Source organism: Metopolophium dirhodum, chromosome 9 (assembly GCF_019925205.1).
Source record: "Metopolophium dirhodum isolate CAU chromosome 9, ASM1992520v1, whole genome shotgun sequence".
Taxonomy (NCBI): domain Eukaryota; kingdom Metazoa; phylum Arthropoda; class Insecta; order Hemiptera; family Aphididae; genus Metopolophium; species Metopolophium dirhodum.
Window position 1 is genome coordinate 2,712,675 of NC_083568.1, and position 14,046 is coordinate 2,726,720.

The window sequence follows — 14,046 nt, forward strand, 5'->3', positions numbered from 1 at the left end:
ATTTCGTAATATATATTATGACTTAATTGTAGTTACTCGTTTAAAAATTAAGAAATCGTAAAAAACCCAAGACAGTGGTCTTACCTCTGATATAGATCAATTATTTCACTGCGGCTGTAATATAAGTAGCTAACAACACAAACTGCCAAACGCAATTGTCAATTGTTTGTACGTCGAGTGTTTGGAGTCGACAGACGTGGGCGAGGAGTCTTCGGAAATTTAGTAGCCGCATGGCACTGATCGCTGCGGGTGACGCTTAATAATAATATTACAATAATAGTACACGTTTTTAAACATTTTTATTTGGCTCAGTGATAATGATTATTATTATATATTATATACATACCGAGCAATATAATATTATTATGTACTGTATTATAATTATTATCATTATTACGACATAATAGTTTTAAATTTGGTACAAACGTATATATTTACACGCGCTAGACATTAACGTGAATACATGAACATACAGTGGAGAATTACAAATATATATATATAGGTACGTTATCATCAATAACGACAACACGGGTTTGATGATAACAATAATAATATGTCCTATTGTCCTTGTTGAGAGGACATCGTTGAATCGCGGGTTTCGATAACGCCGACGCATCGAATACTGCGCTCGAACCGCTTCAGTCTTTGTTTTTGGTTCTAAGCGTGTGCGATTTGGTCTTGGCGAAGAAATTGTCCATCAACGTTTTCTGGTGCTCCAACATCCTCCTCGCGTGCTTTTCCATCAGCACGTTTTGCATCTCCCGATCTCGCCGCCAGTCTTCTCTCAGGACGTTGATGCTGTTCTCCAGCGCGTGCAGCTTTTGAAGCAGGTGCTGTTCCGGCGTGCCTTCCGTCTGGGTCTGCACGTCGCACGACTGGATGATGTCCACCTGCGGTTCGGTCACTCTGTAGTAGTCCGTTTCCATTTTCATGTCGTCTAAGTATTCAGTCTTGATGCTTTCTACGGTGTCGAGCCGTGGAGGAGAATCTGTACGACAAGACATACGGAAAATCGTCAACTATAGATACATTATTAACTATGGACAAATATTAATAATTATAGATATATTATAATTTATAAGTATTTGACATCGCGGGTACGTGTGTATTATGCGCATCACTCACCATATGGCACGGCCGGTTCATTAGTCGATCTGTGCGCGAGTTCATTTTAGGTTACGCGAGATTCAACTCTTTTCGAGAGACCCTCAACTATATTAAATTATGATTTATAATAAATCTTTCCAACAAAAAATATATTATAGGTATACAGGGTGATTTATTAAGCGTAAAACACTCATTATCTCAAAAAAGTATTAAGGTTTTTGAAAATATTTTTTACATAGTTTCAAGTTGTTAAAAAAACAACATTTTTATTAAAAAATCATATTTTTAAATATTTTTTATCCTTATAATTTTTTAAGTTTTTTTCTTTTTTGATTGACAGCATAGAGTTTTAATTTTATTTTCCAAAGCAGAATATTTTTCTAAGTATTTTAATACATAAATATCGAATTTAGGACGAGTAGTTTATGAGTTATAAGGCTCGGAACTTTATGCATTTGCATCTTTCTCAGGAAGCTGCATATTTCAAATCTGATTCGATACAAATTCGTTTCATGAACCATACAGTTGAAATACAACAATTTATGTTGCATATTTTTGCATATTTTACTAAATTTATATGATTATGCATATTTAAAGATTTTGAGTATATAAATGCATTTTATGGTAAAAATTGATAAGAAATCTACAACAAACAAGTTTTTGATAGTTGAATATTGTAAATTAAATAATTTAAAAATAAATAGCCGCCGCACACGGTTTCCTAGTCTATATTTTGAATTATACTATACCGACTAATAGTTGAAATATTGTGTAAATGTTTATAAATATTATAAATTATAATCGTCTTATTTAATTAAAATGTTTTCAAGAACAAAATATTTATTTTTACAAATAGCTGTCACTATTGCCGTCGTTTTTACTAAGAAATAAGAATTGGCCTTTAATGACCGTAATGACCGACCAGGTTTACAGATTCAGTATTATCGAAAGAAAAATATAAATAAAATATTTATGATTCAAAAATAATTTTTTTTCTCTATAATTATGCTTTTAAATACATTTTTTTTAAATAATAAATGCATATTATACCGCATATTTTGGTTTTTTTTAGGGCATACGTATGCACATATTTCATTGTTTTTTAGCGCATAAAGTTCCTAGCCCTGATTACTTATAAGTATTTAAGGTTTAGACAAGCAGAGTAGTGGACACACATTTGTGGGGTAACCCCATACCACTCCACTCCGCCCATCTAAACTTTAAATGCTTATACCTCATAGACTACTCGCCCTAAATTAGATTTTTATGAATCAAAATACTTAGAAAAATATTCTGCTTTGGAATATGAACTTAAAACTCTATGCTGACATTCAAAAAAGTAAAAAACTTAAAAAAATTATATAGATAAAAAATATTTAAAAATATAATTTTTTAATAAAAACATAGTCTTTTTAACAATTTGAAACTATGTAAAAAAATATTTTCAAAAACATTAATACTTTTTGAGATAATGAGTGTTTTACGCTTTATAAATCACCCTATATACCTATACATAATTCAAAGATTTCATAATCAATAAAAACATTAGTGTTTGAAAATGAAAAGAATTGAACCAACACGCACCAGCATAATATTATACATACTGATAATATAATTATAGGTACCTACGTCTAATTATTTAGATTTCTATATTTTGTTGTATAGTTTATAGAGTGTTACCTATACAGATACTTCCTCGAATAATAATAAAGGTTTATGTTAGTATGACATAACTATAGTGTTATAGTATTCTGTATACAGAATAATTTATAATAGAACAAATCGATAAATTTTGCATTTTTTGTTGAAAACCCAGCAGTCAAATTTAACGTGTGAGTACAATACATTTTTTAAGCACTCTTTACATTTAATTTTGTGGAGCTACGCCGTGACAGCTCGTGGTTGCTGTCTAGGGGAGCGAAACTCAAACCATGAAATTATATTTCACTAAACGTCGAGGAATTAAATACCTAATACCGGCATATTAATTGATTTATTAAAACTTACTCGAAACAACTTCACAGAGGTACGTCATGGCATTGCTTGGTTTGCAGCTCAATACTTCGTGGAGCAAATGAAAGTACGACATCCTTGAACTCGCCGCACCGTTTTTATCAATTCTCACCAACTCTAATTTGTAATCTTGTTTCAAGTGTTTCCACTTGGTTCTCAGTTGCGTCGCGTCTCTATTGAAACCAGCAGCTGCCATTGGTTCAACCAGACTGGAATAAAGATCCGAATTCCTTTTCCTAAACAATAAATAAAATGCACATTGTAGTTTGGCAATGTTTATGTATAGATTTCGTAGATTCGAAATCACATAGATATCAAGTACTACAAATGATCAGTACCCGGCAATAGCAATTTCTAACATATTTATTAAGATAAAGATAATAAAATATAATACTGTATTTTGAAAAAAAAGTGTTTACAGTGAAACCTGTAGGATTATACAGGCGGTGTCCGTTAAGACAGGTTTCACTGCTCGTATTTTGTCGGTAATTTTGGGAACTAAACGTTTCAGTGGATTTACCGTGTATTTAATTTTTCATTTACATCATCGTATACATGGGTACACCATATACGTATATGTATTTTATCTATCGTTACTTTCAATACCTATATGTAATTATTATCGGACATTGTGTTTGATGTAGGTGTGTAACGCAATACTGTATAATACACCTAATCATTTAATAAAATATATTTCGCGTTTTCATTAATAAAATTCTTAATTCTTAGAAATAGTTTATTCGATTAGCAAATGTATAGGCGCATGGATATATGATAAAAAAAAATGATTTAATACACGTGCAACGTGCTAGATATGTGCGTACGTAATTTATTTGGACGTTACCTGTGTAACTACGTATTGAATATAAGCAAATTATTTGCATAATACATGCATCATATCCGGAACCATAATTCTATACAGGTACACTTGATACCATCGCAATGTAGTCTGTTTTAAATTCGCCCAAGTTGGTCATTACTATATTTTTTGAATATATTAATTCTTGAATGGAAGGTACCCATATTATTTTTAAATATTTTATTTATCAAAATGTATTGCCATTTAATTATGGCAAAATGAACTAGATTTTCTAGTTTAGAAAGGGCATGGCAAATATAGAATTTATTGTGACATTCCATTTAACTATGGCGAGCTATAAGGTTTTAAAAGATAATTCAAAAATAGTTCTATACTTTAAAATTTAAATGAGCTTATAAATTTAAAAAAAAACTGGATTTTGTCTTTTAAATCCCGGCCTACGCATATAATCGCATGCCAAATATCGTTTTTTGAGTATAAATTTGCATATTGTTAGACAACTTTTAAAACATAAAACAGTTTTAACAGCCTCAACATCGGCTTTCCCTTACCTACCAATAGCGATAACACTTTCACTTTATGAAGTCATATATAGGAGGTTATTGGTTACCAATTGCAGTATTGCTTTCACGCGTAAATATTGAAACTGTCTTGTCACAAATAGGAATAAATCTGATAAAGATGTAAGTATGATTTGAATTCCAAATAAATTGTAAATCCAAACAAATTGTGCAAAGAGTAGCGTTTTTATCAAGTATTTCGAGTATTCACTATTCAGCACCTACTAAAAATAAACTCAACGATATTCAATTATACAGCGAGATTCGTGCCTATACATATAGGTATATGAACTTAAATATAATCTAATATAGAAATAGAACGAAACGTCTACAACTGTATACTGAATTTATCATGTATTCTCATTTATCTCCACTTCATATATACTAAAGATTATCAATATTCAAAGGAAAATTAAATGTGTGCTGTTGACCACGGGTTAATTGGTTTTATTTATTTTTAATTCATATAGGTATACCTGCAAAATATTTTGATTAATTAAATAATACAAAGTGTAGATACCGATGTATCTATCTACCTATTAGATTATAATGGTTTGGCGTGAAACTCATACAATTATTTATTTTTATAAGTTTATCAGTAGGTAGTTATACATGAAGATGCCTTACACAAATTTGATTTGAAACGTGTTTAAAACCAGAAATGAGAACATTGTATAGTCTGCTGTATAAGAGATTTACGACAAGTTCCTCCCGGTTTTGTAGAAAAATGTAGTCTTGTCCGGTCTGAGTACGAGTAAAACGAACAAAAAAAATATGCCGGTCTTGCTCGAACGAGCTCAGATTATAACTGTACATCCGGTCCGGACTCGAAAATAACAAACCGTGCAAAACACACGAGAAATGGAAAGCGCTTACAGCGGCTGAAACGGCAGAAAACGAGGCAAGAGGACACTATATATTAATACAGTACATGGGCTTAAAAAAATAATACTGGACATTTTATTTTATTGTGCGACCAAATTTTGTCAGAAAAATTATGGATAAAGTGTGCAGTGTGCAGCGTACATCCACCGTGCATTTTACTTTTATCAACTGCTGCAGTTTGAACAACAGTTTGTAATACCTGCCTACCTAGTACTTATATATACGTAATAATCGTCTCGCAAACAACCAATTAGAGCTGGTGTGTAAAATATTTATTACGAGACACAACATAATATTATATATCATCATCTCATTATCTGTATAATAATATATAATACACTAAAAAATAATAACATAGGTAGGTAGGTACTAAAAATTAAAGCGGGGGAAAATATATAATATTATAATATGAAAATATTGTTAATGTGTTCTAGTTAATTTATAGAACACGAATTATTATTGGTGCCTAGATATATTATTATTTCTACCGAGCGCTTGTATTAAATGTTTCGTAATCTCTCGAATGTGAGGAAATACAAATTTCACCATCTATTTGCTTATATTTTTCATTTATTTTTTTTCATGTGTAGCTTTACATAAAACTGTGACTGTGTGTGTGACAAGTATCTGATATAGTTACCATCAACACGAATTGATTTCGTTATCACTATTATATTCAAAATAACCATCATTATGTTTTATATCTCATAACACATTCCGTCAAGAAAGTTTTCAACAAATGAGTGAATCGCAGCGGGACCGCGTCATATTATTATTATACACGCCGGTAAGCTGAGGTCAAAGTCTGAAGATATTAAATTAATTTCCCATAAAATATATGCGTTTGTTAAATACATTATTCAGTATGACGTGTTCATTAATATTAGTTGATCGTGAGTTGATACAATATATGCGTTATTACGATAATAATATTATCCATAGAGTTCCCTCTACAAATTGAGCTGTTCCAAAACGTCTAAGTAGACACACATTAACCACTATATAGGATTAGGGTGTTTTTTTTTATTCATTGTGTCTCGGCGCGTCTCAACGAGATAGAAATTATTAAGAATGTATCGGTTTCACAATAGTTTTTATTTCGACTTTTTCCTTTGGAGAGATATTCTTGGAAATTGATTGTAGGTAATTGGTGTTTTTTTTTTTAATTTCTTAATATCTAATTATAAGACAAAACTATATACATACAGACACTCTGTAAAAATTGTCAACGAATAAGGTTTTATCCGTGCCTTGCTTGTATGGTATAGATTTTGTAATACGATGGTTGTTTGCGGTTTACTAAATTTATAACATTATCATCATCAATGCGCCATCTTACATTTGTACTGCATTCTGGTAAATGTCATCCTGTATGGTTTTTTTTTTACAAAGTCTCTTTAGATATATAAAAAATATATAATTTTTAGGTTTATCTATTATACGAATCTACATATTATTTACTACAATTTATACTATGTATATTTTACCATAGTATATTATTTGTGTAGGTACATTTTATGAATATATTTTATTAAATTATTAAATGATCCCATGCAATAATAATTTGATTTTAATTTTTATAATGTATAGGCAGATAAGTACTTGTATAATATGTCAAGTCAACAATACACATACTTCATACAGTCTGCAGATAACGGTAATAATGGATTTTCGTTCACTTAGGTACCTAATAGGTAACATTTTTCCAACTAGGCACTTTGGCCGATCGTATTCATAATCCATGAAAAAAACAACAACTACCTTCTGAACTTTAAGTTTTGCATACGTATATGCATTTGACATTAATTGCATGATAGGTGATTGTTAATCAATACAATTAAAATCAATTTGTTGTTATATATAATAACAGTTATCTATTTCATTCAACCCATTATAAATGTAATTTATAGCGTCAATATCGTGTGCCTATTCCTTTAAGATATATATTAAACTGTTGAAATTACGAGTTCGTATCATAGAACATTATACTAAATACAGTTTAATAATAGTATGTTACACATAGGTACTTACTTTACAAGCCGTAATATTATCTTTAAAGTATTTCCTCTAATAAAAAGTAAATAGAACACGATTGTAACACGGCGGCCAAAATCATTTTCAACCGATCTATGACGTGTTTAGCTGATATTATAATATTTAGTTAAATAATCCATATGAAATAATGTCTATGTATAAAAATCGAGAATGTAGTATAATATTATCCGATTGAAATAGGTTTCATTTGAAACGAGCAAATAAATAAATACAATAAATACATATTATTATCATCTAAAAATAGTATTATATAGGTGCTATATAATAATATGTAAATATGTAAATTTAATTTGTATTATTGATTGTAAATAATACTATATAAGCTCTATACTCATCATACTATTATGCTCTATATCAACTGTAGTGCAGCTTTTTTCGGGGATTAATACACCTACTAAAATACTATTCGGATATTTATGATTGACTATAATTTAAAACTAATTGGCGGATTATAAAGATAATTTTTATATATTTTTCAAAATACGCGGCCATAGTCCGTAACAGTTCACTAAAAAAGAAAGGCTTCGCTATTTTTTACAATATTATTCAACATCAATACAATTATCACTAAATTACCTCCTTTAAATACAATGGATACTTGAAAACATGATGCTTTTAAATTTTTTTTGTTTATAACAGTTGTTTTTCTTTCAGAGCGTTATTGTTAGTAAATTTTACAGTTAATGTACACACTCAAATTATACAAATCAAAAATGTTATAATGACAGTACAATTATATGCAGTTAATTATAATTACATATACTTTATAAACAAACTATTAAATATTGATCTAATTCAAGATATTAATTCTATATGAAGAATAGGTACAAACCTATAACAATAGGTAAATGATGTCAAATTATATTTGTATCCAATGACCGTGGAATTTGAATTTATCCAAATTTCGTAACATAAATTTTAAAAAAAATTCTGAAAAAATGGCCCCTGCCTTAGGGTCGAGTGTCTACTGCCCGCAACATTATTGTACCTAATAATGCTCGATTGTTATTGGATTGTACCAAAGAATTGAAATTTTCAAATAACAATCATAATAATATACCCATTGTAATAAAACTAAAACCGGAAGTATAAAAATAAAACGAAGTTTTAAGCCATTAACGCGAAACTCGATAAAATAATATAACATAATATAACCTGCAGGTTAAACACTGTTACCCGAAACCCGAGAAAAATTAATCAATTTAAATTCTCGGCTGAGTATAATATGATACAGGTAATCATATTGATTAATTATAATGTTTAAACTTATACCTAATTATTACACTGGTTTAATCGTACATCATTTATGTGTATAGGTCATGGTTTATCATAGTATCATGGTCATCTTCTTTTACGGGATTACCTGCAAATGCCTCGGTCAATAGGTACTTACGTGTGTTGTATTACATAATATTATATATAATGTAACAAAGTTTTAAACCGTAACCGAAACTCAATAAATTAATATAATATACAACCAGGTTCAACCCCGCCGTTACCCTAAACCCTGGAAATATGAACCCGTTTCGACTATCTGCTGTACCTACGCCTACCTATAACTATATATCGATTGACTTCAATTTTTAAAACATCTATACTTAATTATAATACACTTAAGTTTAACTGTAAACATAATTTATAGGTGCCTATTATATGTCATGGTTTATCATATATCATGGTCGTCTCTTCTTTTACGGGATTTTGTGCAAATGCCAAATGCAAAATGCCTCAGCCAGTTGCAGCGAAGGAATATAATATATGTAAATACGTATACCTACCTATATGCGCCTGTTTCGTATATCACATAATATTATAGTGCATTATTGTGTTGGCCATCGTATTATATAGCAACAGGTATTGGGAAAACTGAATTTGGATTGCATAACCACAATGTCAGCCATCATCATAATATCATGTATTATACCTAGGTATATATTATAACCGATCTACCTGCGCTGATATGACATCGTACGCATTTGATATCATTATGTTCGGAAACCATCCGCGCACTGCAAGTACACCAACTCCTATTTAACGACGGATTCCGTGGTAATATGCGGTGTCGGAAGAATATATAAGTATACATGACACCGAGAGAATGTGGTATCAAATTACCGTCATTCGTGTTTGGGTGTTCGTTGCATTATGTTAAATAATTGTCGGAATACTGAATGATAGCTATTATACCTGCCCGCTCTTTGCCCATTGTGTAATCCGGTAATCTCGAACACACATTCATGTTATTCTGCCGTGCCCACTGATCTTCACACGGCGTATTGGTATATTATAGCATCGCAATTATACTACCAGAATACCGGAAGTCAAATCTTGCATTCCGTCCTCGTAGCACCGATCGAAGATTTCAGCGTTCGATTTTCGAACCATATAATATATATTAACTTTGATATTATTTATATTGAAGTTTGATCAATTATTGAAATTTCTTTAATATTTAATGGTGATCATCACCATATTAGGTATTTGACCTAATCGGTACCTAAATTCTTGATTTTAATTAATAATTCTTAACTTTTTTCGCCAATAACCTAAAACGTATAACTTTATATAGCTTAGGTACCAGGTACCTATATATTTTACCAGAACGATAATATTGAATCCTTAAGTAATACTGGAATAACAAACATAACATAAGTAAACTTATAATTTTTATTTAAATCAACAGACTTTGGATTTCTCAATACTAATTAGGGGGTACATTAAGGGTAAATCTTTAGATCATAATTTTTTTAGTAACTTGTTCATATGCGTAGGTAATAAAAACGTATATATTTTAGTGGTAATAGCATTTTGCATTTAGGTGCAGGCGATTCCTAAAATCGTGTAAGGCCAAGGTTCAAATACATTGTACAACTTGATTCTATAATGGTCACTATGTGAGAATCACAAATTTACATAATATTATACAGATTACTCCCCGATAGCCTAGGTATATAGCTCCTATATAGCTTTATGTTATAAAAAACTACTGTTTCTGAAGGTTCTCTTTCGACACAGAGTTCTAATAATATTTTAATCATTGGCGAAAATGGTTTTAACTAATTTTAAGATTATTCATTTTTAATCCTTTCGATGCTTGTAAGACAATATTTCAAAAAATATAGGAATACAAAGTATTTAGATGTAATTTGTCTTATATTGATATCTTAGTGTATAAACTATATTATAATTTACAAAAGGAAACATGAACGGTAAAAGTAGCAAATAACGGCAAGTGCCAATAGGTAATGTAAATAATTATGATTTGAAATTATTATTATTAATTCATATATTCATTATTCGTATAATAATATCACAAACGATCGAGCGCAAAACATTCGTGATTTCAATAAAATAAATATTATTTTGCAACACAGATATACGTAGGCACGTTCTAGAAGGAAGATGGTTCTTATGACAACTCTGGCAAGTGCTCTTTTTATGTAGTGTTTATCCTGTATACCAATCTACTATTCATGATGTGAATCAATATAATAATATTAATAGGTACCTATTTAAATATTAATTATTAAATTGTAATATAATTTGCAGTCTATTTGCCGATTATTATTAAATTACAACCTAGTTCGAAAAATTTAAAATGTTGATCGATAATGATTAATAAATGACCGGACTACATGATAAAAATGCACTGCTATAATACTACCAAAACACAATAATAGGTGAGTGACGATAGTTTTGTTTAAATCCCTCGATTTCAAATGGATTTAAGTCAGAGCCAGCGTAGGTATACCTATAGACTGCAGTTTTATCCAATATAATCGTATGTTGTATTAATTTAAATGAAAATATCGACGGTAATATTATACGAATTATTTGAAATCAATCGCCGGATTAATACACGAGTTTTCAATCGTATAGGTAAAGTAGGTACTTAGGTAGTATGTTGTAGTAAAGACATTTAGCGCCGTAATGATTATGATTATCAATCAGCAACCACTGACCAGTGACCAGTGTGGGTATATTGCAATGGTATTGTTTTCGTGTCGCTCGTGTTTTCGCCGGCCTACAATATTATAATTTATACATTTTATCTCGATGTTATCCGTTCTCCATTATAATATCATGGTGTTGTATTAACACCGCACCTAATCGGAGAGTTACGCTAGTGTAATAATATTCAACACGACAGCAATAATAATAATAATAATAATAATATTATGATAATGTCATACGCCGCATGTTCAAGAGACGTCACAGCTAGGGAACAGAGGTTTAGGTACCTACATCAATTCGTGTATTGGCAAGTGACATGAAAATGAGTACAATTTGAATAATGAATATTCAAATTGTATTTATTAGTAGTGCAGCGTATACAAATATAATATTATTATCATAATAATAATAATTGGTGTACACATTACGACTGTAATATTATCATAAAATGGCACACCGCATACGTGTATGCGAACTCGTATGTTTTCTATATTAATCTGTTGTATTAATGTGCAATAAAATATTCGATACGAAGCTATCGATTAGGTAAGTATTCCACATTAAAATCCCATCGCTTATCTGCCAAAAACGCGTATCGCACTGCAGTGCGGTTCCGTGCTATCTACGCGGTGTCGTAATAATATTATTACGAATCATTGCGGACACGCTTTGCAATAATAAAGCTGCTACAATATTGTTTGAAAACGGTTTGGTGTAAAAAAAAAGTATAATCCGTAAACACTTGAATGGAAATATCGATAGTCTAACTCGCACAGCCAAGGTGGTTGTCAACCTTTTCATATCGTACAAGGTACCCAAAACGTATACGTTTGCTGTTATAGTAACTACTAGAGTACGTGAGCATTTAATGCACAAAAGCAAGTTATACAATTAATAATAATATCTTTTGGCCATGGTTTATAAACGTACGTACGTTATCGAGAGAGTCGGCGTTGTTTCCGACGAACGAGGACGTAAATATCGGGCCCAGTGTTGGTGACTTTGAGTCATAAATCGTTTTCTACGTTCGATTCATTCCAGTAGGTATTCATTTTGTTGGGAAAGCGTATTTTCGCACAGATAATCGTCGAGACACAGAACAGAAGTGGATTCGGACCACCTGTGTACCGATAGTGGTATACTCTTACCGCAGAACATCGAAAACGCTGCTGCAGTCTAACAGTACAATTGTAAATTGTAATACCGACACACTGGGGGAGGGGACCGTTATATTCCCGACGACGTATACCCACGTCGTTTGAATTGATCGCACAGTAGCAATACGACGCTATTATGTCTCATTGGTAGTACAATAATAATAAATCATGATTGATAAACATAAATTGTCGACGGATAACGATCGCGTAGGAATAAGAATTATAATAATAATATAATATTGTCGTGACGTGCCCAACGGTCGGGGTATCATCACCGCAGCGCCACCGGATCGTAAAACATAAAATATTATGTACCTACACCACCTACCTATACTGTTGCACATTCCTAAATTTAGTGGTTTTTTTCGACTACCCCGTCGATAACCACCCCCCCCCCCCCACCACGGACGAGCACCCCAATCCGCACACGGCGGCCGCCGACCACCGCCGGTACGCACCGTTACGTTCGAATTTCCGATTCGGTACTCTCGGGACGCGTTTTGCGCTTGCGCACGCGCAACACGAACAATGCTAATAATAATAATATTAATATTATGGTAAATATAGTAATAACGACGGCACCGACAGTACATAAACAACAACAATACCGATTGTCATCGTTGTAAGTTACCTCTTGCTGTCCAGCATGTTGGTCATGCCCATGTCGATGATGAGTCTGATGAAGTGTTCCGTCTCCCGGTCGGACCATATGTACCGTTTCTTGACGTCCATGACGACGGACCTCGGTGGTTTTTGGCGCGCTTTTTCACGGGCCCCGCGGGGAAACCCAGGCCCGGCCGACGGTCAACAAAAAGAACACTGACGGAAAGGCGCGCGCGCACACACAAGCACACGCACACCAGACCGCTGAAGAACAGTACGTAACGCGACACGGCGGCGGTCGTCCTCGCACTGGTTCACGCGCGTGGGGCCCACATCGACGGCGCGGCGCGGTATCGAGCTGGCCGGCTCGGTCCCGGCCCCGGTCGTGTGCACGCGGAACAGCTGCCGTCGCCGGCGCGACGGCCGGTGCGCATGCGCGAGCTCTGGTCCCGCCGCGTACGTACCGTCTGCCGGCGTGCGCGTGCGGGTGCGTGTGTGCGCCGCGAGCGCGCGTGTGTGTGTGTGGGTACCGGACGGACGGCTGGCCGCCCGTGTCGGCCCAGTTTCGGGACGGCTCCCCCCACCCCGCACCGCACCGCAACCGCCGACCCGCCAGTCCGACAGCCGGCCGTCCGTCGACGACCACTCGGTTTTTTTAATGCCTTGGGTCACACCGTCCCCACCCGCCGCCGTACCGCGTGAGTACCGAGTATCGGTCGGTATTATACCTAGTGACAACGGCGGCGGCGGCGGCGGCTGCGGTGGTAACCGGAATCGGGACCCCAACGGACTTGAATGCCGGTGCGCGCGCGCGCGTGTGCGTGAACGAATTCTTTCGACCCGACCCACCGATTATAGGTAGTGTTGTTGTTGATTTTTTTTTGGACCCTAT

The 14,046-nt window shown here is 33.5% G+C and overlaps 1 protein-coding gene across 1 annotated transcript; it reads right to left on the reverse strand.

Annotated features, from left to right (window-relative positions):
- Nucleotides 1–280: 280 nt before the first annotated feature.
- On the reverse strand, nucleotides 281–13,667 carry LOC132952023 (uncharacterized). The gene is made up of 3 exons (XM_061024136.1): nucleotides 13,183–13,667; nucleotides 3,115–3,356; nucleotides 281–988 (listed from the first exon to the last, which is right to left on the reverse strand). Exons 1-3 carry the CDS (start codon nucleotides 13,281–13,283, stop codon nucleotides 639–641), a joined length of 693 nt encoding a protein of 230 aa, XP_060880119.1. The 5' UTR covers nucleotides 13,284–13,667; the 3' UTR covers nucleotides 281–638.
- Nucleotides 13,668–14,046: the final 379 nt, after the last annotated feature.